The sequence below is a fragment of the Chelonoidis abingdonii genome, chromosome 1 (genome assembly GCF_003597395.2).
Source record: "Chelonoidis abingdonii isolate Lonesome George chromosome 1, CheloAbing_2.0, whole genome shotgun sequence".
Taxonomy (NCBI): domain Eukaryota; kingdom Metazoa; phylum Chordata; order Testudines; family Testudinidae; genus Chelonoidis; species Chelonoidis abingdonii.
In genome coordinates, this window is record NC_133769.1 from 119,718,347 (window position 1) to 119,744,706 (window position 26,360).

General features: G+C 43.2%; 2 protein-coding genes across 2 annotated transcripts in view; one reads left to right on the top strand and one right to left on the bottom strand.

The window, feature by feature from the left end:
- Positions 1–9,983, top strand: part of LOC116831732 (aldo-keto reductase family 1 member B1-like) — an 18,146-nt gene extending 8,163 nt beyond the window's left edge. Inside the window, exons 2-4 of the mRNA XM_075061534.1 lie at positions 4,457–4,624; positions 8,501–8,623; positions 9,589–9,983. Coding sequence (XP_074917635.1) covers positions 4,457–4,624; positions 8,501–8,623; positions 9,589–9,840 — 543 coding nt within the window. The 3' untranslated portion in view covers positions 9,841–9,983. The remainder of the gene's footprint in view (positions 1–4,456; positions 4,625–8,500; positions 8,624–9,588) is intronic.
- A 2,740-nt stretch (positions 9,984–12,723) lies between these two features.
- LOC116835616 (aldo-keto reductase family 1 member B1) overlaps positions 12,724–26,360 on the bottom strand; it is a 645,245-nt gene continuing 631,608 nt past the window's right edge. The window contains exon 8 of the mRNA XM_075061581.1: positions 12,724–12,790. Coding sequence (XP_074917682.1) covers positions 12,724–12,790 — 67 coding nt within the window. The remainder of the gene's footprint in view (positions 12,791–26,360) is intronic.

Genomic DNA, 26,360 nt, shown 5'->3' on the forward strand with positions numbered 1-26,360 from the left:
CTCCAAAATTTGACTAGGAAATTGGCCTGTTTAAAGAGGCACTGTCAATTTAAAAATAGTGTATTCTGGCCTAATTTCTTTGCCTCTCTTACAGTTAAAACTTCCTCTGTTTAAAAAAATTGCATTTTAAAAACACATTTTCCTTGTCACTTCCCAAGTTTCTGTTTACTACTTCTTTCTGGTTGGGTTAAAAACCAAAGGAGTCAGTTTCACTTTTAGGCCCTTCTGCAGTGTTTGGGTTTCAGACACTGCAAGAGAACCCTTTTTGTTTCAAAACAGCTGGATTTTTTTACCCTTTTCTTTAAAAAGGTTTCTATTGGCCTTAGATTTTTTATTACTTGTGTTTTAAAAGAATATCACCTTAAGTCTCATGAAGTTTGTCTGTATCACTTTAATAGTGAAATAACGTGCAGGGTAGTTTCTAGAAAGCTCAGGGCAGGGACTTTTTTTTTGTACTGTACAGCATGTGATTGATTGGTAACTAGCAACACATACAATGGGGCGGGGGAAGGGGACTGAAAGAATTATAATTTTAGTTAATACAGCTAGGAGTTTAGATTTCTGGGTTCTGTTCCTAATTCTGACTTCAGACTTGTATGTGACTTTGAGGAAAATATTCATGCCTTGCTTTTTTGTCTGTAAAACAGGGATATTACTGACCTTTTTTACAAGGGTGTTGAGAGGAGTAATATTTGTAAAGAACATCCTCTCTTAGAAAGTCCTACTGAAGTGCAAAGCAGTATTGCAGTTATTAGAGATATGGCAAATTTGTGACAGTGGATCTTTTAAAATGTCATGAAACTTACTCATGCTCTCTGTCTGTGAAATCATTATATGTTCCAAACAGATTTATAGGTAAACAGAGCTATTTGTACATTTTTAAAAGCACTTTTCTATGTCAGCTTTGTGCAATGGTTTTGCTATCCATTGCTTGATATGCTGGTTCCAATATTAAGTTAATGCAAGGTGGTGATCCAGAATTGTAATCTGTTGGCATCTGTAAAGGAAGGTGTGTCTACGTAGCCTGCAGTAGTGAGCCTGCCAGTCTGGGTTGACTGATATAGAGTAGGGGCTGGTCTACACTACGGGGGAAAATCGATTTCAGATATGCGACTTCAGCTACGTGAATAACGTAGCTGAAGTCAAAGTATCTAAGATCGAATTACTCACCGTCCTCACGGCGCGAGATCGATGTCCGCGGCTTCCCGTCTTGACTCTGCAACTCCGTTCGGGTTGGTGGAGTTCCGGAATCGATATAAGTTTGTTCGGGGATCGATATATCGCGTCTAGATGAGACACGATATCGATCCCCGAGCAATCGCTACCTGCCGTTACGACAGGTAGTGAAGACGTAGCCTCGCAGGGCTAATGCTTTGAAGTTGCAGCTCAGGCTAGATTCTGGGCTCTGATGCCTAGGAAGGGGGCGTTCATAGCCCAAACTCCAACCTGACTTGCAACTTCAAAGTGGATGCCTTTGTAAGTATGTCTTATGACAGAGCTCAGCATTATATGGTCCCACAAAGTTGACAGTGTCTCATACGATCCTGTAAAATGCTATTTCAAACAGCATGCTACAGTGGAATAGAATAGGTGACTTGCTGAACAATATGTCATAGTGGCTACTGTGCCATAGGCGCAGACCCCATGGGTGCTCCGGGGCTGGAGCACCCACAGGGAAAAATTAGTGGGTGCTCTGCACCCACGAGCAGCCAAACTCCCCTCCCCCCCACCCCACTCCACCTCTTCCTCCCCTGGGTGTGCCGCATCTCCACTTCTCCGCCTACCTCCCAGCTTCCTGCCCTGCCACTGCCAAACTGGGAGAGAGGGGGAGGAACGGGAACGTGGCATGCTCAGAAGAGGAGGCAGGGAAGAGGCGGGGCTGGGGCAGGGATTTGGGGAAGGAGTCAGAATAGGGGCAGGGAGAGGTGGAGTTGGGGCAGGGACTTTGGGGAAGGGGTGGAAGGAGCAGGGGCAGGGCAGGGTTGAGCACCCACTGGTGGGAGCAGAAGTCAGTGCCTATGCACTGTGTGTTCATAGAAATAATTTCCTTACATCTCTTTCTCCCCACTTCTTTCCCACTGGCCTCTTACAGGCCAAGGATCACATACTGCTCCTTCATAGAGCGTTTACCTTATGCAGGCCCCAAGTGCTGAGTGGCAGGATATACCATAGCAAAACTGAAATCCAGTGTCTGCTTATTTTTACCTTTTGAGAGCAGCAAGCCAGTGTTTTAGGCAAACTTGGTATTTGAACCAACTTTTGACCAGCAGAATTGGAACAAAATCAAATAGCAATTGGCAGCAACAGCTGGATGTGTGCAATACCTGAAAATGCAGGCGCTATCTGATTTTTTTTTTAATTATTTTTTGTTTGAGCAAAATGTTAAATGTTCTCCTTGTAATTCTTTTGTCTAATACACACTGCAGACTCTGGAATCTAATATTGGTTCGTAGATGTCAGTCAGTGGACTGGTCTACATCTTGTTGTCTAGTCATGTGCCCTGAGAGACGAAGCTGCAGCTCTGGTACTGTGGCAAGTTCCTGGTTTGCAGCAGTTCATCTGTCATAGGATCGCTTCCCATGGTTGGCAGGAAAATGCTTAATGCTTCCCCTGAAAAGACCAATCTCACCTGCATGCCCAAAGTGCAGGGGTTCAAGACAGTTGGACTGGTCATCGATACTTTAGCGACTCCCCTGCTGTACTGTGAGATGAGTGCATTCTGAGGTGCGGAGGCTAGCTCTAAGAATCCTTGCTGTAAAAGCCCTCTTTTCTTTTGACCATGCTTTATGTAACATTTGAAATCTTCCTCCCCTCAGCACTCTGTGTATCTGCCATATTACTTCTGGCTACCTATTCTCTTTTCAGAGTGGTGATTGCCCTTTTTTAGTGACCAGGAAGCTTCTGCATCTCCCCAGCTTCCCCTCTTGTGAGATGCTTCCCTGTGTTATCATTAATACATAGCTCTTCTATAGCGCTTCTTGTCCGTCAAGCTGAAACTTTTACAAAGAAGGTGGTTATTAGTATCCTCACTTTACAGATGAGGAAACTGAGGGACAGAGAGGTCAAGTCATCTGCCCCACATCACACAGAACTTAGGTCATCTGACTCTGTCCCTTGCCTTTCCCAATGCACCACACTGCCTTTCATAGGCTCCGATGGGATGCTTCTTCTGCTAATGTGATAAATGAAAATGGGAGTGGGGGAGGAGCTCCCTTTTATGGACACCCAGCCAGCCAGTTAGCTATAAAATCCCAGTTAGTAGCTGTTCTCTAACCCTTTACAGATGAAGGAAGTAAAGCCCATAGGTAAAAGGGAGTGGCCAAAAGAGCCAATGGGAAGGCTAGAGCTTTCTTGAATTTGAGGGGAAATTTCCCCCGTCTTTCTGTTCTCCGGAGAGAGGGGACAGAGCAGAGACAGGGCTGGAACTGTACTGTAAAAAGCTTTGAGCCAGGTATGAGAAATCATCAGATCATACCTAGAAACTAATCATTTAAAACCCCAGATATGTAAGTAGATCAGGAAATGTCTAGGAAGACACGATTAGGTTTATCTCTTTTATTTCTTTATGGCTTGTGTGTTCCTCTGTGCTAACCCCAGGTGCTTTTGTGTTGCTTGTAACCTTCAAGCTGGACCTCAAGAAGCTATCTTGATGCTTAATCCTTGTAATTGTGTTTTTTAAAACCTAAGAGAAAGCCGAAGTTCCAGATGTATTTTCTTTTTGTTCTAAATAAAATTTACCTTTGTCAAGAACAGGACAGAGTGTTTGTGTCCCTCAGAGGTTTGTGCATTTGTTTAATTAGCTGGTGGCAACAGCTGATTTCCTTTTTCTTTCTAAGCTCTTCCCTGGGGGGTGAAAGGGCTTGAAGATAGCCCACAGGAAGGAATTCCCAAGTGCGCCTTCCTGGGTTCCAAAAAAGGTTTTTGCACTTGGATGGTGGCAGCATCTACCCATCCAAGGTCGGAGAAGCTGTAACCTTGGGAGTTTAATACAAGCCTGGAGTGGCCAGTATTAATTTTTAGAATCCTTGCAGGCCCTCACCTTCTGCCCTCAAAGTGCCAGAGTGGGGAATAAGCCTTGACAGCTATTTCTCAGGATAGCTCTTTTCCTAGGACCACTTGAAGGGTGTTCCCAAAGAGCCCTCTCACATAGAAATAGCTCCTTGACAGCCATCCAGAGTAGGGTCATGGTGTGAGGCAGCTTTGTTTTGCTAAACTATCCATGTAAGATGCAGGATGGATTGCTAGATACATTATTGGATGCTGTCATTAAGTCAGACAATAACAATTACTAGACAACCACAGAGGGACATTTTTTCTTATGATTGCAAGGTGCCCAGATGCCTGGGAGGTGAACACCATAGAAGAAGAACTTGATTGGGGTTTCTGAGCCTCTAGTCACCTGGGAAATGGGATATTTTAAAGTATCTGGTTTTTTTAATTTGTTGTTTTTGATTAGTCTCCACCAGGAAAAGTAAAGGATGCAGTGAAGGCTGCCATTGACATTGGATACCGCCACTTTGACTGTGCCTACGTGTACCAGAATGAGAATGAAGTAGGGGATGGGATCCAGCAAAAAATCAAAGAAGGGGTTGTGAAACGAGAGGACCTCTTTGTCGTCAGTAAGGTATGTCATGGAACTGTGGATTCACAAAGTCTGAGTGAAGTGCCTGGGCTCCTGTACAATGAATGGGGAGAGATGGGACAGCTAAGAATGTGATTCAAAAAAGCCAGCCCACTAGGTGGGGAGCCGTTTAACCTAACCAATGGGAGATGTTGTTTGAGAGATGTCTGCTAAGCCCCACCCCTCTCTCTGAAATAGGCACCAGTCTCTGCCAGTGATTGACAAATAGGAACTGCTGTCTTAATGTCAAGCATCTTAGGCAGGTAAACTGCTTCTTGTGAGAATGAATCAGGTGGGTGCCTAACACCACACAAAGTGGTGATGCTATCCACTGTATGATGGCTAGTCCAGTGGGTTCAATTCTCCCCCACAGGCAGAGGATAAGAGAGGATTCAAAGAGGGCTCTCCCACCTCTCAGGAGGGTGGGCTAACCTTTGAACTATGGGACTTTTTTGTGTGCACATAAGAGTGACTCCGTAGCATGGTCATTAGGATGCCCACTTGGGAGATGCAGCATCCAGTCATTCTACTCCAATTGCTTTTCCATTATTTATCTGGACATAAATTGTAATATAAAGAGAGAAGCTCATGTCATGGCGAGGGCAAAAGTCCAATGTAAAACTGGAGAGCTCAAGAACAAATGATGGACTGCGAAAGCACAAGAACTCAGCATCTCACAGATATGCACAATACATCTGGTTTCTTTAGTGCCACCAAGGCTACGTATGGGCTCCTTTGCCATGGTATGAATCCCCTTTGCTCTAAGGATGAAATCACACTTTTGAAGGACAATGAAGCCATCAGATCTTGCTGGAAAGAACATTTTGAAGATCTCCTTAACCGTAATTCTGTGGTTGCAGATGGAGTCCTTGAGCAAATCCCTCAATGACCATTTAGGGATGAGCTCGGAGACCCTCCCAATTTGTATGAGGTACACAATGCCACCAAGCAGATGAAGAACAAGAATGCAGAAGGTCTAGATGGGATTCCCCACTGAAATCTTTAAAGATGATAGACCAGAGCTAATTTGGCAGCTTTACCTGCTTATCCTTAAAATCTGGATAAGAAGGAGATACCCGGTGAAATGAGGGATGCCCTGATTGCCTTCAAGAAAGGGGAGAAAATGGTTTGTGGAAATTATCGTGGTATCTCCCTCATAGCCATTGCAGGAAAAGTTCTGGTGCAGGTCCTTGCAACCCGCCTTCTGCCCCTGTAAGAAGAAATTTTACCAGAGTCACCAAGTGGTTTCGGACCATGTCATGGAACTGTGGATATGATCTTCACAGCATAGCAGCTGCAAGAAAGGAGTCAGGAGCAAAACCAACCACTGTACATAGCTTTTATTGATCTAACTAAAGCCTTTGATTCAGTGAATAGCATTCCCTTTGGACTGTACTTTCTAAGATTGGATGTCCTGATAAATACGTCAGTGTCCTAAAATTGCTTCATGCTAATATGAAAGTGACTGTTCTGAGCAGCACTCACTCCCAGAATGAACCTTCAAAGTACATACAGGAATCAGACAGAACTGTATCATCACTCCAGCCATGTTTGCAGTTTTTGTTGCCATCATTGTTTACCTAATTGCTGGAAGTTTACAGCTTGCGTTGAAATCATTTACAGAATGGATGGAAAGCTGTTCAGTATGCTGATGACAATGCAGTCTTTGTCCACTCTGAGAGAGATCTTCAAACTATCTTGAATGTGTCTGCCAATGCTTAAGCATGACATGGTTTCACTCTTAATAACAAGAAGACTAAAGTGCTCAATCAGCCCTCTCCAAATGAGGTATTACCTGCCCCATCTATCAAAATCAATGGAGCGGTACTGGAGAATGTTGATCATTTCCGCTGCCTTGGAAGTGATCTTTCATCAAAGGCAGATATTGATGCAGAAATTACAAATCGCCAAACTGTGCCCATGCACCTTTTTCTTGTTTACAGCACAGGGTTTTTGAAGATCATGACATTCAAACAGACACCAAGCTTCTTGTTTATCAAGCCATTCTCCCAACACTGCTGTATGGGTCCAAAACTTGGACAACCTATAGACAACCCTAGAAAGTTCTTGAGAGGCACCATCAACGCTGCCTTTGTAGGATTCTGAAGATCAAATGGGAAGACATGCGCACCAATATTAGTGTTCTGGAAGAGGCAAAGACTATGAGTATCGAGGCAATGATCATCCATCAGCAATTCCGCTGGACTGATCACATTGTCCGGATGCCAGACAATCGCCTCCCAAAACAGGACCTATTCTCTCAGCTGAAAGAAGGGCACCGTAATGTGGGTGGACAACGGAAGCGTTATAAGGACTTGCTGAAGGACAACCTAAAGAAGTGTAATATTGACACTGACACTTGAGAGACACTTTCCCAGGGTCACTCAATATGGAGTGAAGTCCTACGTGATGGTCACCTGCATTTTGAACTTGCTCGCTGACAAGCTGAAGAGGACAAGAGGTGCTGGAGGAAGGAGAGACTGGTCTTCAGTCATGGTCAGCAGTCCTCCTGCTGAGCCTGCAAACATCTGCCCTCAGTGTAATAGAACTTGTGGTTCAAGGATTGGTCTTATTAGCCACCTGAGGACCCATAGCTCCCATGGAAGATGATTGTACTTAGGTGATCACTCGTTACCATCGTTTATCTGGAGTGGAATAGCTTCCTTAGGGATTGGAGACCCACACCAGAATATCCCAAAGCTCAGTGGTTAGAGCACTCTCCTGAAAGGTAAGACATCTCTTCAAATCCTTTCTTCCCCTCTGCCTGAAGAGAGAATTGAACCTGGGTCCTCCACTTGCCAGGTGAGGGTCCCTTGGTGAGATTTTGAAATATACCTGGTCTGGTAGTGGGCCTCTGAACATGCCTGCTGGACTGGGTCCCACATGTGACTTCAGCAGACAAACTGCATCTTCCCCTGGCTTGTGCATTGCTCTGGGACTTAGGCATCCAGATGCAGCATGGGGGGGCGGGGGGGTGGGTGCAGCAGTGAGCATGCGCAGAGGCAGAAACTTAGACACTTCGGGCACTCTTACCCTGAGAATGTAGGTGCCAATTGGGTTTAGGTGCATGCTGGGTTTGGCAGGAGTTTTCAGGTTCCCAGTGGAGCCTAAGATGTGACTAAGGTGCCTAAGTACTTTTTTTAATCCAGATCCATGTGACAATTCAAAAACATGGGGGCCCAAATAATTTTTTTTGCATTGTATGTGTTTGAAACCATTCTTTATCTAGGCTCTTAAATTAGGTGATCAAATCAGAAGGCTAGCCAGACTCATGCAGGAGGTTTTTCCCATCTCCCTGTTTCTGGATACAGATGGCTGGAAAGCTTCATTGCCCTGTAGTGCTTAGTTTTCTCTTTCCCAATACTGCGTCTTGCAATAAATGGCTTTTTGTTGGTGCCTTAACTGGTGGAATGTTTTTTTTACCATCTTAATCTGTCAAACCCAATTTTGTCAAGTAAACTGCTACTGAAAATACTAGCATCAAGAAACTTCCCTCTGTCTCTGCTCACAGATTGAGCCTGTACATGAGGGTAATAATATTCCCAAACGCAACTTCAGCTATGTGAATAATGTAGCTGAAGTTGTGTATATCTTAGATTGAGTTACCTACCGTCCTCATGGTGCGGGATCGATGTCCGCGGCTCCCCCTGTCGACTCCGCTACCTCCATTCACGTTGATGGAGTTCCGGAGTCGACAGGAGCACGTTCGGGGATCGATATATCGTGTCTAGATGAGACGCAATATATCAATCTCCGAGAAATCGATTGCTACCCACCGATATGGCCGGTAGTGAAGACGAGCCCTTTGTCCTATTTGGGAGAGCTTTGTAAGAGCATTTTCTTGTGAGGTCACTGCTTTGTTTGCTTTTCCTTTTGTAGCTGTGGTCCACATTCCATGAGAAATCTCTGGTGAAGGGAGCATGCCAGAAAACTCTTGATGCATTAAAACTGAATTACCTGGATCTGTATCTGCATATTACTTGCAGAAGTAAAAGGAGAATTGTAGGTTTAGATCGGGGTAGGCACTATGGTACAATTTCCAAAGGCAGCACCCAAGCTGACTTTCAGTGGCACTCACACTGCCTGGGTCCTGCCCACTGGTCCGGGGCCTCTGCATTTTAATTTAACTTTAAATGAAGCTTCTTAAACATTTTAAAACCTGTTTGTTTTTATATACAATAATAGTTACTTATATATTATAGACTTATAGAAGAGAGCCTTCTACCAACGTTAAATGTATTACTGGCACGCAAAACCTTAATTAGAGTGAATAAATGAAGATTTGGCAAACTGCTTCTGAAAGGTTGCCGACCCCTGGTTTAAATACTACCCACAATATTGGGATAACTCAACACTGGCAGAATAATGGACTATCTGACACAGGTCTCTTCAAACTCACTCTTTGATGAATAAAAATGCATAAACCTCACAGCCAGAAAGAAATCTCCGAGAAGAGGGTGGGAATTCTTAACTTTTAAAACCTTTGTTATATCACATATAGTTTACTTATATATTATACTTATAGAAAGAGACCTTCTACCAACTGTTAAATGTTATCTGGCACGCAACTTTAATTAGAGTGAATAAATGAAGATTGGCAAACTGCTTCTGAAAGGTTGCCGACCCCTGGTTTAAATACTACCCACAATATTGAGGATAATCACACTGGCAGAATAATGGCTATTTGACACAGTCTCTTAAACTCACTCTTATGATGAATAAAAATGCATAAAACCTCACAGCCAGAAGATCTACCGGAGGCTGAAAACCTGTAAAAACACTTGGAAAAACACTGTTCTCTCTGCATCCCTTTTCCCTGGTGGTCTCCAGAACATAGTGATGAGTCCAACCAAGTGTCCTATCACTACTTATCATCAAAGAAATACCATGTTGGCAGCAGGAATGCCTTATTTAGGCCGTACTTTGTGTATCTGATTACACAGACTGGGATTCTCTTGTCCCCTTAGGCTATGGAAGAGCTGGTGGATGCAGGACTGGTGAAAGCCATTGGAATCTCCAACTTTAACCATGAACAGATCGAGAGAATCTTGAACAAGCCTGGGTTAAAATACAGGCCTGCCAACAACCAGGTAAGCTGCTTAAAGGCAACAGCTCGATGTCTCCGAGATCATGAGGATCTGCTCATGTCAGTTCTTTTACAGTGGGGAGGTAGGGAGCGGGCAGAGAGTAGGCACAGAATGCATTTTCAGCCCTTCTAGAATTCTGAAGGGGCAGCTGAGGGAATGAATGTTAATAATCACTGTAAGAACTATGTATTTTCCTGACTGAAAAGAACTAAATGCTTTACAACAGAGGTAAGTATCATTATCTTCAATTTACAGTGGGGAAGCTGAGACACAGAGTGGGGACGTGTGCCTACTTCATGTTAAAGTAGTCCTACTTGAAATGGGACAACCTCAATGCGAACTAGGTACCTTTTCCTTTCTCACCACCAGGATCTACCCAGGGCAGTTAAAACGCAGCACTTTAGCATGCTGTACAATTTACACCCCCTGTAGTCTGCACTGCTGCCGTGTAGACAACCTCTAAGAAAGCTAAGAGCACCATTCTGCAAGGGGCTGAGAACCTTCCATTCCCATTGACTTCAGAGGCTGTTGCCAGGCTTAAGCCATATGTGAGAGAATACAAGTGTTTATAACAGAAACATCTTGCCTATACTTCAGCTACTAAAAACAGCTACAGTATAGTGCAGGGGGGTTAAGTAATGGCTGTGATAGGAAAAATAAATGAATTGCTTGACTGGTCTGTTTTTAAAATCTCGAGTAGAAAACAAATAGATTGTGGTGATTACCTTTCCCTGGTACCATGGTGTAAATGATCCAAGTTCAATAATGGTTCCCTTAGCAAAGGAACAAAGGGGAGGGTTACTTGAATGCCTAAATGAAAATGGAAAATAATATCTGAACCTCATTCCTGTACAGTATCTTGTTAGTAATAGTAATATTTCAAAATCAATATGTGCCTCCTTCCTATGGATGTTGAAAGTGTATCTAACCAATTCAGTTAAATTAATTTTCTTACAAACAATCAAAGATAGAAGTAGGTTGGCTGGTCAAGTTGGCTAGTTCAAGGTTTTCAATGTAAAAGCAACTTTGTTATTTAGCATTTGGGGTTTTTTTGTCTTCTGCTCATAAATTAGAGCTCCTGTCCAGCTAACAGAGCAAAGACTAATAGTCTTTGCATATTTCTAGTTCCATACAAAATACTTTAGACTAGCTCTCTTTTGGGGGGGTGGGGTAGCAGGGGAAATGTTAAGTTGGAATTTCTGTGGCATAGAACTTAGAGGGGGAAGGCCAAAGGAATCTGTATTTAACTGAAACGGAGATTGATAGTGTGAATTCATTTATTCCTTAGACTGCCACATGGCAAAGGCAAAAGAGCTCCATATCAAATGCTGCCCCTTTTCATATTTTCATTTGATGAAGAAGTACAGCAATTGGGTGTTGATAGCCCTTGGCCTACATAACTTTTTTTGGAGCAAATTAATTTTTGAGAACAAACTGGGAACCTGTTAACACAAGTCAGAAATAATTCTAATGGGTGTCTGTTCCCAAGAATAGATGTGTAATGCATGCATAGCCCAATGATCCATGAAATCTAGAGGATGAAAATCCCACTCAGTTATTTGCAGATATTTTCAAACATTCTTCTGTAAACACACATGAACCATTCCATCTGCAATTCATTTTGGAAAAAATCCTAATGTTTAATCTTTGATGGAAGGTCTTTTCCTTTAACCCATATACTCGCTCATTGCTTTATACGGGGGGTAGCAATCGTTTAAAGTAGTTTCTATATATTCTATTAGGTCAGGGGTTCCCAAACTTGGTTCACAGCTTGTTCAGGGTAAGCCCCTGGCAGGTCATGAGATGCTTTCTTTACCTGAACATCTGCAGGTATGGCTGCTCCCAGCTCCCAGTGGCCACAGTTCCAGACAGTGGAAAGGGGCATTTTTGTTATATACTGTACAAGCAGCTGAATTTCTGCGTGCTGAGGAAACAAAATAGCCATGCAGCGTATATCCAGCTGAACCCAGCCGTGAGCTGTGCGTTGACTGTTGTTCCAAACTATTTTAGGAGTTTTGGGAAACTGCCACATGATCATCTCCTCCTATTAAAGCTGGGATGGTTGTCCACTCCTCTAGTCAATTGTCAAAGTCAAACACCTGACATAAGAAACATTAGTTAGCTTTCAAGCAGTGTAGTCCAGCTGGCGATCTAAATTCACAAGACTGAAAGAAAAGGTTCATAAACATCCCAACTTGACCTGAAAATCGCCTTGTACAACTAAAGTATTTCCCTTTGGACAGCTCCAGTCTACTGGTAGAGAAAGGTGTAGGCTGAAGTGACAGACCTGCCAGCTATACTGAACTCTGTGAACTGTAATAAAGACCAGTTAGCTACCATTCATCTGCATTTTGTCAATTCTTTGACATCTAACGCCTCTGAGTGTGGTAATACATTTACTGGCCTGTTTAAGAATACAATGCTGGAAAATGCAGTGTTCCAGTTAATCCAATGTGTGTGTTCTCACAGCTTGTTAATTTGAATGTTAATTAGCAAATAATAAAAAGTTTTAATTGACTGGTAATTCAAGTAGTACCACTGATTAAAAACAATTATATGAACAATTGTGTAGTTATCTGTGTGTATACAAACACACACACACACCACACTAATATATGTATATCAGAAGACTGGATCTGAGTAGAGGAAAGCTATTTTCTTGACACTGCTTGTATACACATGTTTTAGTGGCATGACTCCACTCAGGTATGAGGCAAGCTTTACTTGCTGGTTTGTCAGCACACAAGAGAAAGGAAACACTAACTAGGACCGTGAACAGTCACTTTGTGCATTTATTTTTAAGCAGTTTGGCCTCACTTTTGCCTTAATCCCAAGTGTTAGTTTAACCTTCATATACTGTATGTAAAGTACTAAAGAACTTCACATTTTTTTTCCAAGGTAACCTGGGAAGAGTGAGAATCTGGCTACCTTCCCACATAAGAAGTTTGGACTCCATCTAGTTACTACAGTCAAAGCCAACCTCAATGTTATTTGCAATCTTACCTTAAAGTTCTCTCATACGATGTGTGTAACAGACTGGGAATCCAAAATCACATTTCTCTGGATATGAAACCGGATCAGAACACATAACAGATCAGCGGGTACTTGCAAGTCATCATCACCAGTAAAGAGACCAAACTCTCTGTTCAACAAACGTACTATAGAGCTAAGATTCAAGACACCCTAAGATGCGTTCATCAGACCACTCCATTTCTAACGCACCTCTTTCATCACTGCAGTACTTAAGGCCAAGCTGACACTTATTGAACACAAATGAGTTGAACAGCAGTGGCCAGGTGAAAGCTGACGTTTCCCTTTCCTCTGTTATCAAATATCTGTGATCACTAATTCCTTACCCTACCAATGAATTAAAAATGGAGTCAGATTCCAAAGGATGCAGAGTCTACACAAGGCCTGGCTACACTATGCGTTCATACCGATTTAGCAGAGTTAAACTCGCGATTAACAACTGCACCCATCCAGACGAGGCCCTTTATATCAATAAAAGGGCTCTTAAACGGTTTTTTGTACTCCTCCTCAACGAGAGAGTTAGCGCTGAAATCGGTATATCAACCGGATTAGGGTTATGTGGCCGCAAATCAATGGTATGGCCTCCGGGTGGTATCCCACAGTGCACCACTGTGACGCTCGGACGCAATCTAACTCAGATGCACTGGCCAGGTAGACGGAAAAGCCCGCCAGCTTTGGAATTTCATTCCTGTTGGCTAGCGTGGAGAGTCACCAGCACAGGGTGACCACACCAAGCTCTTCAGCACAAGTAACATGCAGTCTCCTGAGAATCGAAAAAGAGCTCCAGCATGGAGGGCACTGGATCTGATTGCATATGAGAGGATTCTGTGCTAACAGAACTCCGTTCGAAAAGACAAAATGAAAACACATTTGGAAAAATTCCAGGCTATGAATGGGAAGCCACACCAGGGACTAGGCAATGCGAGTGAAGTTAAGGAGCTCAGACAGCCTACCAGAAAACCAAAGAAGCAACGAAAAGGTCCGGGGCAGGGCGAAACTCCCGCTTCTACGCTAACTGCATGCAATTCGGGAGAGGTGTCCACCACCACTCACCCCCTGTCGTGGATTCCGAGTGGGGTGTAATCTCAGCCATGGCTGAGATCTGAATGGGGAAGATGAGGAAACAGCTTTCAGAGAGCACACAGCACTCTGTTCCCCAACAGCCAGAGCTTTTCTCACCCAGACGGAATACCCTCCCAGCCCTCCAAGCCAGTAGCCCAGACATGAAGCCATGGAGCGACCTCTGGTGAGTGTAGCTTGTAAATATAACATGGTTTAAAGCATTGTTTTATGAATTGATTTGCCTGAGGACTCGGGATGCATTCGCGGCCAGTACAGTTATTGAAAAGTTTTTTAACATGTCTGGGATGGAGCGAAATCCTCCAAGGACATCTCCATGAAGTCTCCTGGAGGTATCCAAAAGCCTTTGCAGAAGGTTTCTGGGCAAGGCAACTTATTCCGTCCACCATGGTAGGACACTTGACCACGCCATGCAAGTAGCAAGTAATCTGGTATCATTACATGACAAGCCTAGCTGCGTATGGTCCGGTGATTGCTGGCATTCAAGCAACATCCGTCTTTATCTCGCTGTGTTATCCTCAGGAGAGTGATATCGTTCATGGTAACCTGGTTGAAATCAGGAATTAATTAAGGGGAAAGATGGCCATTCCTACTGGGCTGTTTGCCTGTTGCTTAAAAGAAATCCTCCTTGCAGGTACCAAGCAGGGGAGGGGAGGGTAATGGTGCTGAGCTTTTTCGTGTTGGCTAGCAGGGATCTTCCATGAGACCAGCCACACGGGGGGAGGGGTAAAGCGATCATCCCAAGAATTGGATGGGGGAGGTGTTTCTGCTGCTGCATGTCAACAGGAAAGAAGCAGCATGAACGGGCTTGCTTGGTATTTGGGAAAGGAGGGCACTCTGTGTATATGAAGGCTGCAGAAGCCGAAAGACAATGGCTTACATGGCCGCATGCAAGCTTAATTCTGCTGCCCGGACCTGCGTCTGTGAGATCGCTAACATTGAGTGCCTGCACTCTGGTGTTAAGATGCAAAATGCGACCTGTAGTGAAATCACATGTGCTATGTAAGGTGAATAGTGTTGTTCACTGTGAAAGAGTATACATTGTTCTGTAAAATGTATCTTTTCAAATACTTCTCTTTTTACCTTCCTCATGCACCTGCAAATTTTTCAAGCCTCCCTACTCCACCTGAAGGCTCTCTCAGATAAGGTGGAGGGGGAAAAAAAAAAAAAAAAAAAAAAAGACGTGAGACGAAATGCCCTCGGAAATCATGGAAGTAACTCGCAGTGAAAGAGCTCATCTGAATGAGTGAGGACGTGGTATCAAATTAAAGAAGATGTCAGTGAACATGAGGACAGGAGGACGCTCGAGATGCAAGGTGGCGCCAGTAAGATCAGAGTGTAGGCAGGAAGATATGCGGTGGCGGATGCAACGCTGGGGCTCTGCGTGATCAAACGACGTCCTCCGACATCTGTGGAGCTTCAGGAACAGCAGCAGGTCCACAGAGTGCTGCTGCAGCCCCTCTGTAACCACCCTCACCACATTCCATACTCTCCTCACCCAGACGTGTAGACGCGTGGGGGAAGGCTTCGTGCACCTGCCCACTCCACCCCGCGGGGCACCAACCAAAAGGCTGTCATTACTTGAAATTTTTAGTGGCCTTTTCCTTCCTCCTATCCTCCTCCCAAACCACACCTGGGATACTTGTCAGTTCTCTCTCTCTTTATAATGACTTTGTATAAGAACATGATTTTTAACGATAGTGACTTTTTTCCTTAAGCAAGCTGTAACGAAGGGGGAGGTGGGTTGCTTACAGAATGAGTCAATCAAGGGGGGGCGGGGTTCAATCAAGGGGAAACACACAATCACACTGTACCCTGGACCGTGATGAACTCATTTTCAAAGCATCTCTGATGCGCACCGCTTCATGTGTGCTCTTCTATCGCCCTGGTGTCTGGCTGCATGTAATCAGTGGCCAGGTGATTTGCCTCAGCCTCCACCCGCCATAAATGTCTCCCCTTACTCTCTGAGATTGTGGAGCACACAGCAAGCAGCAATACATGGGACATTGGTTTGGCTGAGGTCTGAGTGAGTCAGTAATGTGCATCAGCACGTCTTTAAATGGCCAAATGCATATTCTACCACCACTTCCACTTGCTCAGCCTGTAGTTGAACAGCTCCTGACTACTGTCCAGGCTGCCTGGGTCTCCCCTTACTCTCTCAGGGATTGTGGAGCACACAGCAAGCAGCAATAATGGGACATTGGTTTGGCTGAGGTCTGAGTGAGTTAGTAATGTGCACCAGCGTGCCTTTAAATGGCCAAATGCACATTCTACCACCATTCTGCACTTGCCAGCCTGTAGTTGAACAGCTCCTGACTACTGTCCAGGCTGCCTGCGTATGGCTTCATGAGCCATGGCATCAAGGGGTAGGCTGGGTCACTCGGATAACTACAGGCATTTCAACATCCCCAACTTATTTTCTGGTCTGGGAAGTAATTCCCTTGCCATAGTGTTTAAACAGAGTAGTGTTCCTGAAGACGTGAGTGTCATGAATCCTTCCCTGTCATCCCACGGGATGTTGGTGAAAACGTCCCTTGTGATCCACCAATGCTTGCAGCACCACTGAAAAGTACCCCTTACGTTTACGTACTGGGTGCCCTGGTGCCAAGATAGATGGAACCATATCCCTATCATCTCACCACAGTTTGGAAACGTGCAGGTCATAGTGGATGGCTGTTGCCCCATGGGATTGCCTGAGTCAAACTTTCGTAGCAGCAGCTTAATGATTGTTTGGCTACTTGCATCACAGCAGCCCCACAGTAGATTTCCCACTCCAAACTGATTCCCGACTGACTGGTAGCTGTCTGGTGTTGCAAGCTTCCAAGGGCTATTGCCACTCACTTCTCAGCTGTGAAGGCTGCTCTCATCTTGGTATTATGGCATTTCAGGGCAGGGGAAAGCAAGTCAAAGTTCCATGAAAGTGCCCTTATGCATGCGAAAGTTTCACAGCCACTGCGAATCGTCCCACACCTGCAAAACTATGCGGTCCCATCAGTCTGCTTGTTCCCAGGCCCAAATCGGCGTTCAACGGCTAGAACCTGCCCCATACCAGCAGGATCTCCAAAGTGCAGGGGCCTCGGTTTGAGAGAATTCTGTCCATGTCTCATCACTCTTGTCGCTGCTCTGCCGTAGCGCCTCCTCCTCACCTGGCTTTGCAAGTCCTGGTTCAGCATAGACTGCAGAGATGTGTGAGGTGTTTACAATGTCCACGATTGCAGTCTTGATCTGAGCAGGGTCCATACTTGCTGTGCTATGGTGTTTGCACAGTTACCCAGGAGAAAAAGGCGCGAACGGCTGTCCGCTGCTTTCATGGAGGGAGTGAGGCTGTACCCAGAACCACCCAGACATGTTTTGCCCCATCAGGCACTGGGATCTCAACCCAGAATTCCAAGGGGCGGGGGAGACTGTGGGAACTATGGATAGCTACCCACAGTGCAATGCTCTGGGGAAAAAAAACGACGCTAGCCTTGGTACATGGAGCACATCACCGAATTAATGTGCTTAGTGTGGCTGCGTACTTTACTTGATAAACCGTTTTGTAAAAAACAGATTTATGTAAAATTGGAATAATCCCGTAGCGTAGATGTACCCAAGATAGAATGCTGAAACAGATATAATGTAGTGACCTCACTTTGCTGGGTACAGATACCTGTGCTGAGGTTTGTGGTGCTTGGCTGCAATCTCCTTAACTTGGGGTCATCCAAGAGGGAAGGGTCCTCTGGTTTAGCCCTGTAAAAACAAGAGATAGAAAGTTAATGATGGCAAGTTTTCATAAGATGACTCTACGTACTAACAGAAACATGTACCATTACAACTGCGTTACTTGTTCAACGTGCCTCAGAGTTTCAAGTTCAACATTCACATTGTCACGATCAGGCAAGTTAGGCTGCAAAGCATTCTTACCACGGCCTGTCAGGAGATCCGAGGGACTGTATGCGGTCACAGAGATCCCTTTGGATGGCAATACGTAATCAGCTTCTCCTGGGTAAGGTATGGGTGGCACTCAATCTGTGAGCACAAGGACACACATTTACTCAGAGGCAGACTGCACCAATGCTGCTATGTTCCAGGGATCATTTCCTATTCCACTTACAGGAAATATCTTTGGTAGGTTGGCAAGTGATGACTAATTATCACCCTGCGTAGTTACGCAACCTTTAGTTGTTTGATATTCTATGAAATTCTTGTTTGTGTTACATCTGTTGGGTTTCAGTTATTAAGGATATTGCAAGGCAGGGGAGGGGATGGGGAGAACATACCTCACTTATGTTTTCATTATCAACTTTGTTCTCCAAAGATTTACAAAATAGTCAACCTCAGAATAGACAACTGAAGTAGTACAATAAAGTTCATATCTGAAATACAGCATAAACTCAGAATATCTAGCTGAAACAAAATTCAAATGAGTAGGGCTATTTCTTCTAATTAAATCTTCTCGTTTAGCTTCCCTAATTAAAGATACAAATATGTTGGAAACTACTGTAGCATCAATACTATGAACTATAGTGTTCCAGACCATTACTTCAGAAGAACGTAACACTGTTTTGATGTTAAACGGGAAGGCACATTTCAATCAATTAATTTAAAGGGAAGTTTCAATACTGGTTTCTGCTGTACACGAGTGCTCTTGTTGGAAGTGGCCCTATTCAACCAAAAATAATACTAAACACAATTTTACACATTAGATCATTATGGAACTTTTTCTAGACAATACATGTGTGTGCCTCCATTAGTTTTAATGGGATCATCATCTGCCACACAGGCAGAGCAGAGGAAAGACTACAGAACCCTTAATGTGGGCCCACATTCTGGTAAGCTACTGTAGACAACTGTCATAAACAGAAGAGAGTTAATATAAAGTACTTTTATCTCTTTGACTGTAAGGTTAACAAGTTCAGTAAGCCTGGCTGTCACCTGATCAGAGGACCAATCAGGGGGACAGGATACTTTCAAATCTTGAGGGAGGGAAGTTTGTGTGGCTGTTAGAATTTGGTTGTTGTTCTCTCTGGGTTCAGAGGGACCAGAGGCAACCAGGTTTCTCTCCAATCTCCCTGATACAGTTCTTATAGATTCCAAATAGTAAGTACTAGGTAGATGGTGAGTTAGGCTTTGTTGTTTTTCTTTATTTGCAAATGTGTATTTGGCTGGAAGGCGTTTAAATGTGTATTTGCTGAAAGGATTTTAATTTGTACTTGTATACTTCGGCTGGAGGGTATTCCCAGTGTATAGCGAAGACCCTGTACCTATTCCATTTTAATTTACAAAGATAATTTTTACTGTTCTCTCTCTTAAAGGTTTCTTGTTTAAGAACCTGATTGTTTTTATTCTGGTGAGAACCCAAGGGACTGGGTCTGGATTCACCAGGGAATTTGGTGGAGAAAGGAGAGGGGGGAGAGAGAGAGAGATTATTCTCTCTGTGTTAGGATTACTTTCTCTTCAGGAAGAGTCTGGGAGGGGAAAGAAGAAGGAGGGAGGAAGGTGAATTTTCTCTGTTTAAAGATTCAAGGAGTTTGAATCAGTGATCTTCCAGGGTAACCAAGGAGAGGAAGCCTGGGAGAGGCAATGGTGAGGGAAAGGGTTACTTTCCTTGTGTTAAGATCCAGAGGTCTGGGTCTTGGGGGTCCCGGCAAATTTTGGGGGACCGGTGTACCAGGCACTGGAATTCCTGGTTGGTGCAGCGCTACAGGTTCTCAGCTAGTAATCAAGCTTAGAGGAATTCATGCTGGTACCCCATCTTTTGGACGCTAAGTTCGGGTGGGAATTATCATGACAACAACCCACAGTACAACTAGGATTATCACAAGTCATGGGGCACTGGCTCAGTTTGGACATTGAGGCTTTGGATATTGAAAGGATTTTCAGGGTACCTACACATTGGGGAGCATAACCTTGTTTAACTGAGCCCATCCTGTCTGTCATTCAAACCATCTGGATTGCTGCTTTCAGACTGAAGCCTTGAAATCTCACGCTGCTGACAGGTGGACCAGGACACTGCACTGCAAGTGATGGGTTGCAGCCTGCAGTTTTATTTATTGTTCTAGCTGCATTACTGTTAACTGGAGAGCCTGTGTATTCACCATGTAAGTGACAATGTTTGAAAACACTGAGTGCAAGTATTCTATGCAGATGGGTTAAAAACAATATCCAGGAATTATTTTTGTGTGTGTGTGAAATTGATTTTAAAAAAAACCCTGCAAACTGAAATTTACCTAAAAGCTGTCCAAAAATCTCTTTTCAGGAAGGGTTTTAACATCTTCACAGTGGTGAACATGTGGCCTTATTTTCAGTACCTACATTTGATTTTTAAACGCACTTATTTATCAAGAAGTAAGAGCCTAAACACAGGAGTTCTTACTGTCTAGTTCTAAAGTTAGCCCTGACGTGGAACTGTATCTGTGATATTGGTCGAACCTTTTAACGATCTGCCACACGCTTTTTCAGTAGAATGCAGATACCTGCCTCTCTGGAGTTTGTTAGCATGCTGAATACTTAATTCCAATGGAGACTTAAGGAATTAAATTCCCCTTGGAAGCCCTAAAACTTGAGATGCGTTGATCAGCTTCTGTGCTGTCAGTTGAGTATTCAGTCCCCATTATAAAATGAAATAATTTTAAATTGATTTTTAACACCTGCCAAGATGAAACCGGTAATGTGTTTTCTTCCATCTAAGTAGATCTGCATTCCTACTTAGCTGTGCATGAACATGGCCCTGCTCATCATGACATTTCAAAATTATCCCTCTGTTTCCTTCTGCTTGATGGATGAGAGGAAACCAGGCAGTTGTGATTATCTGTTGCTGGGGTGTAGTGGGGGATTTTGTTTAGTGTTTGTTTGTTTTCAGCTAGGTCTGTTTTTGGAGTGGGAAGTCTCAGACTTTAAGCAATCACAGAGAGTACTCTCTCACTCTTCTGTCACACTCTGAAATGATCTCTGGAACTGAATGTGTTAAAGGGTGCTGTCCTATATGGACAGTAAACCTGTTTCAAATCATGTGTCAAACAGAGCTCTGAGAAATTGTTTTAGCCTAAACAAAAGTGGTTTTTTTGTGTGGGGGGGTTTGCCTTGGGTGAATTTAAAATTCTTATTATTAATGTCCCATCTGAAGAACAAGTAAATGATGTAAATAAGCTTAAATTTTCAAAACTGAGTGACAGTTTTTTGGGGTCTTTTGGGTTTTTTGTAAATAGAATTCTAACACAGTAACAAATCTAGCTAGCAATCTTGCATTTGTCTGAATGAAATTAAAGAGACCGCAATATGGAGAAATTAACACAATATTAGGAGTTAAATTTCCAAATCCTGAGCCTGACTATCCAGTTTATTTGTCACATACAACTCACTTGATCTCTCTGCCAGACTTCTCCCCCTCCCCCCAACCATCTTTAAAATATGGACATGATCTCATTAGGGATATTGAGTGTTGAAGTTTGACATGTTTAGTATGAAGTATTAATACTTCTGTACAGATCGTAGCACCTTGCAATGTCAAAGTCAGACATCAAAACTGATTGTTCAAAAATCTGAAAACTTAGCATTTGAATGACACAGCACAAAAGTAAACACTTAATCTAAAAAGCATTCAGATCTCCCTGCCTGTGACTTTCAATGCCTAAATGCAAAGGGGTAGGGGAAGTTTGTGTATAAACTGGGTATGTTTCTGGGGCTGGTCGGAACTTAATGCCTGTGCGGACTGCTTGTGTACCATTCAGACCCTTGTCGGTCCAAAAGAAACACCAATGCCAACATGAGTCGTATTTCATTCCGATTTCAGAATAACCTTTCTTCTTTTTCTTTTCCTCAGGAGCGCAAATCACAAGGACTATCCTTTCAAAGCTGAGTATTAAGCTGGGGTGTCTTGCCAGGCTTCCTGACCCCTGGCAGTGGTTCCCGTCTGCTGTTACCTCTGACTTGTTCATTTGTCCCAATAGCTCTTTCACACTGCAGCTATCCTTCTGTAGCCAAAATAGAAGTACAGTGTATGTGCTCAAAGGAAATGTTTATAAGGAGTCTGAAGAACAAAACACTGAATATAATTTTGATCTCCTTATTACGTGGGAGTGTTTTTTGCCAAGATGGCTGGCTGGGATTAGAAATACAGTAGTTCAAATTCTCTGTTCACACTGTTTCACAGCAGGTTGTAAACGTGATTGAGATTAGTCTCTGCTCCCAGCTGGAAGGGTTAGACTGTTGGCATTTGGAAGAGCCAATTCTGAAGCCTGTCCTGTTAAATTCCTTGTTTTTGGAACACTCTTTGCCTTTGGCTCCAGGTTGAAGTGCCAGTTGACTTCTGAGTATGGACATTTGCTACCTGTACAGCTCTCCCAAACTATGGAGCTTTTTTGCAATATAAAGCTGTTCTTCGCTTGTAATAAACATTGTCTAGTTATTACGTGTAATGAGATTATTTCAGTATTGCCGTGACCGTAGTTCTGCAGCTGCCCCTTTGTGTGCAGCTGTCTCCAGTCCTCAATCAAAGATTAGAAAATCATTCTTAGTATCTAATCACAAAGCTCAGATCACTTTCATACTAACTTCTTTGCAGAACCTGCTATCCTTAAAGGATCTGCAGCTTTCGTGGTACTGATGCAAAAACACATGAGTACTGCGTAAAATCCTGACTAACCAGACAGTTAATGTACTTGTGCCTGTTGATGCTTAAATGCGGTTGTATTTTGTTTATATGGGGGAACTTTCTAAAATGTAGCTATTTGCTGTTTCTAGTAAAATTGGCAACAAATGCAATTACAATGCAATAGGTCAGTCTTATTCAAGGTGTAGCATATTTTTTGAGTTCAAGGGGCATTTCTGCAGAGGAACTTAAATGGAAGTCTACCTAGTTTTGATTGATTGTCTAAATTTATAGTAGTAACATTCCTCATTAGGATGGCCAGTACAAAGGTTGCACCAAAGGCTTACTGAGCTACAAAAAGCAGTCTTCAGCCTTTCTTAAATAATCAGACTAAAACCTACAGTAAGAATCAGCGAATCAGATAAAGAATTGCAATAACCATAAAGCCACCACTTGAATGATATACATTTTCCTATAGTTTTGAAATTCATTGGCTGCATTTATACTTCAGCCACATTTAGGATCCTCACAACCGGAAGGTATTTTTAGCACACATTAGTAATGACTGAAGGGACTAGTGCCAATACAGAGCTTAATATGTGGTATAATTACAGCACTTGGCACTGGGGCTAGCCAAGAATGGTCTGGCAAATGATTTTTGACAGAGAATTGGGTTTCTGGAAGAGAAGAATGGCCATAGTGGGTCAGACCAATGGTCCATTTAGCCCAGTATCCTATCTTCTAACAGTGACACTGCCGGATGCTTCAGAGGGAATGAACAGAACACGGCAATTTCAAGTGATCCACCCCCTGTTGTCCAGACCAGCTCTGGCAGTCAGAGGCTTAAGGACACCCGGAATGGGGTTGCATCCCTGACCATTTTGGCTAAGAGCCATTGATGGACCTACCCTCCATGAACTTTACCTAATTTTTTTTTTGAACCGGTTATACCTGTGGCCTTCACTATTTCCTCAGGCTGATTGAAGTGTGTGGAGAAGTACTTCCTTTGGTTTCTTTTTAAACCAGCTGTCTTTAGTAAGATTTAAGGAAGTAAATTGTGTTTTTGAATAATAAAAGAAAGATGAAGATCTTTAAGGATAGAGGTTATGAAAAAGAAGGTTAGTATGGAAAGTGATATGAGATTTGTGATTAGATAAATAAGAAATGATTTATAATCTTTGATTGAGGACTAGAGAAGATGAAAAAGGGAGATGCAAAAGGAGGAATAATGAAATAAATATATTAAGTAATAAATAGATTTTTATTAAAGAGAGAAAGTTTATTTGAAAAAAATATAGTTTGGGAGAGGCTTAAGGTGGAAAAATGTCACATAATCAGAAAGTCACTGCACTTCAGCTGGAGCCAAGGGCAAAGGAGTGGTTCCAAAAAACAGAATTTAACAGACAAGCTTCAGAATTGGCTCTTACCAAATGCCAACAGTCTAACCCTTCCCGCTGGGAGCAGAGACTAATCTCAATCAACATTAACAACCTGCTGTGAAACATGTGAACAGATGAAGTCTGCACTACTGTATTTTCTTCCCCAGCAGCCATTGTAAAGCCACTCCTACCACTAATAAAGGAGAGTCAAAATTATATTCAGTGTTTTGTTCTTTCAAGACTCCTTTAAAATTCCTTTGAGGCACCATAACACTGTACTTACTATTTGCCAACAGAGGTAGATGCAGTGTGAAAGAGCTATTGGGCAAATGAACAAGTCAGACACGGTAAACAGCAGACGGGAACCACTTGCCAGGGGTCAGGAAAGCCTGGCAAGAGACACCTCCAGCTCAATACAGCTTTGAAAGAAAGTCCTTGTGATTTGCGCTCACTGAGGAAGAAAGAAGAAAGGTTATTCCCTGAAAATCGGAAGGAAAAGCGACTCATGTTGGCATGGTCGTTTCCTAAGAATCGCTTATGTATGGAAATTTTCATCACATTCATGTGCAGTGAAGACTGATGTGAAGAATTTAAATGAATTCTTTGCATCGGCCTTGTCTTGAGTGCTTCTTTAGTTTCTCAATTGTCCAGTGGCCCCACTGATTGTTTGGCCAGGTGTCTTGCTTCTGATGTACTTAAAATTCTTTTTTCTGTTTAATTTGTGTCTTTTGCCAGCTGTTTTTCCATCTTCTCCTTTGGCCTGCCTAATTAGACTTGACTTGTCAGAGTTTATGCTCCTTTCTATTTTCCTCAGTAGGATTTTACTTATTTTTAAAGGATGACATTTTGCTTCTTAATCGCCTTTTACTGTGTTTAACCATGGTGGATTTTTGGGGGGGAGGCAGGTCTAATTACTGGGGGGGTTTTGTTTAATTTTGAGTTTGTTATGGTGTTTTTTTTAAAAGTTTCCGTGCCTGCAAGCTGCATGGAAACTTTTTTAAAACTTCACTCTTTTGACTGTTCCTTTTAACTAACTGCTTCATTTTTGTGTAGTTCCTATTTTTGAAGCTAAAGGCTATGGGGGAGGGGGGGCTTAATCATATTATGGTCACTATTGCTGATCTATCAGCTATAATCACTACTTTGACCAGATCCTGTGCTCCATTTAAGATGAAATCAAGAATTTCCTCTCCCCTTGTGGGTTCTAGGACTACTACTCTAAGAAGCAGTCATTCATGCTGTCTAGAAATTTTCTCTACATCCTGTCCAGATGACACATTACTCCATCAGTATGGGGATAATTGAAATTCCCCATGATTGAGTTTTTTTCTATTTTTGTAGCCTCTAATCTCCTTGAATACTTACAATCACTATCATGGTCATGTGGAATTAATTCATTTAAGCTTGTTAGTATAGTTGACTCTATGCTTTCTTTCACAACCTAATTTACCATTCCTATATAGCCGTGGTTCTCAACCTGGGGCCAAATCAGCACGCAGCTGTGGCCCATGTGACATCCTCAGGGCCATACAGGTAGTATGGTGGCCAACAATAGTAAATGGGTTGAGAACCACTGCTATAATACCTTATGCCGATGCTACCGTCCCCCATTGATTATCATCGTTCCACCAAGTTTGGGTGATGTCTGTTTTATCAATATCCTCACTTAAGGCCAGGCACTCAAGTTCACCCATCTTAGTATTTAGATGTCTAGCATTTGTATACAAGCACTTATTAAATTTGTCCCTATTTAATTGTCTGCCTTCGTGCAATGTAATTAAAGGGAACACTCTTTTGTTTGATTATTTATATTCAGCTTCTACTTGTACTCTACCAATGTCTATCCTCTCCTCTTTACTAGGATATCAGAAATCCCCATTAGTAGAGCCTCCCCTAAGGGATGTATCTGTCTAAACAGTGTGCTCCTTTAAGCATGTTGGCTTTCCCATAGCCAGAGTTTGAAAACTCCTCTAGAACCTTTTCAATTTTATATGCCAGCAATTCTGGTCCTTCCTGTATAGGTTCTTCCTTTCCCGAAAGCTTCCCCAACCCCTAATAAACCTAACACCTTCCTCTCTACACAATCTCAACCATGCAGGGAGATCCTGCAGTTCTGCCTGCCTGGCCCTGCAGGGGGAGCTGGAAGCATTTCAGAGCATGCTATCATAGAGGTCCTGGACTTTAATCTTTTACCCAGCAGCCTACATTTGGCTTCCAGGATCTCTCTGTTTCCTTGTGCCTGAGAGGTGAAGAAGGCTCTAGTTTCAGGAAAGGAAGAGCACATAGGTGGATTCCATCAACACAGTCATGACAAAGTAATAAAAAGGTTCAGGAGGGGCTGCACTCCAGGGATCTGCTACATGGGTAAATGTGAGTTGAGAGGGTCAGTGCTGGCACAGAGGGAGCCCTCTGACCCCTCAGGGCTCCTGGGTCATAGTGACCCACAGTTATACTTCCATTTCCACCAGACTGGAGGTGGGGGAGTCTTAGGTTGGAGCTCAAATGATTCACAAAGGGGCATTCTGCTGCTGCCTGGTAATAGAGAGAACCAGCTGAGTGCAATTTTGCCAAACTTAGTGTCAGCATCACATCTC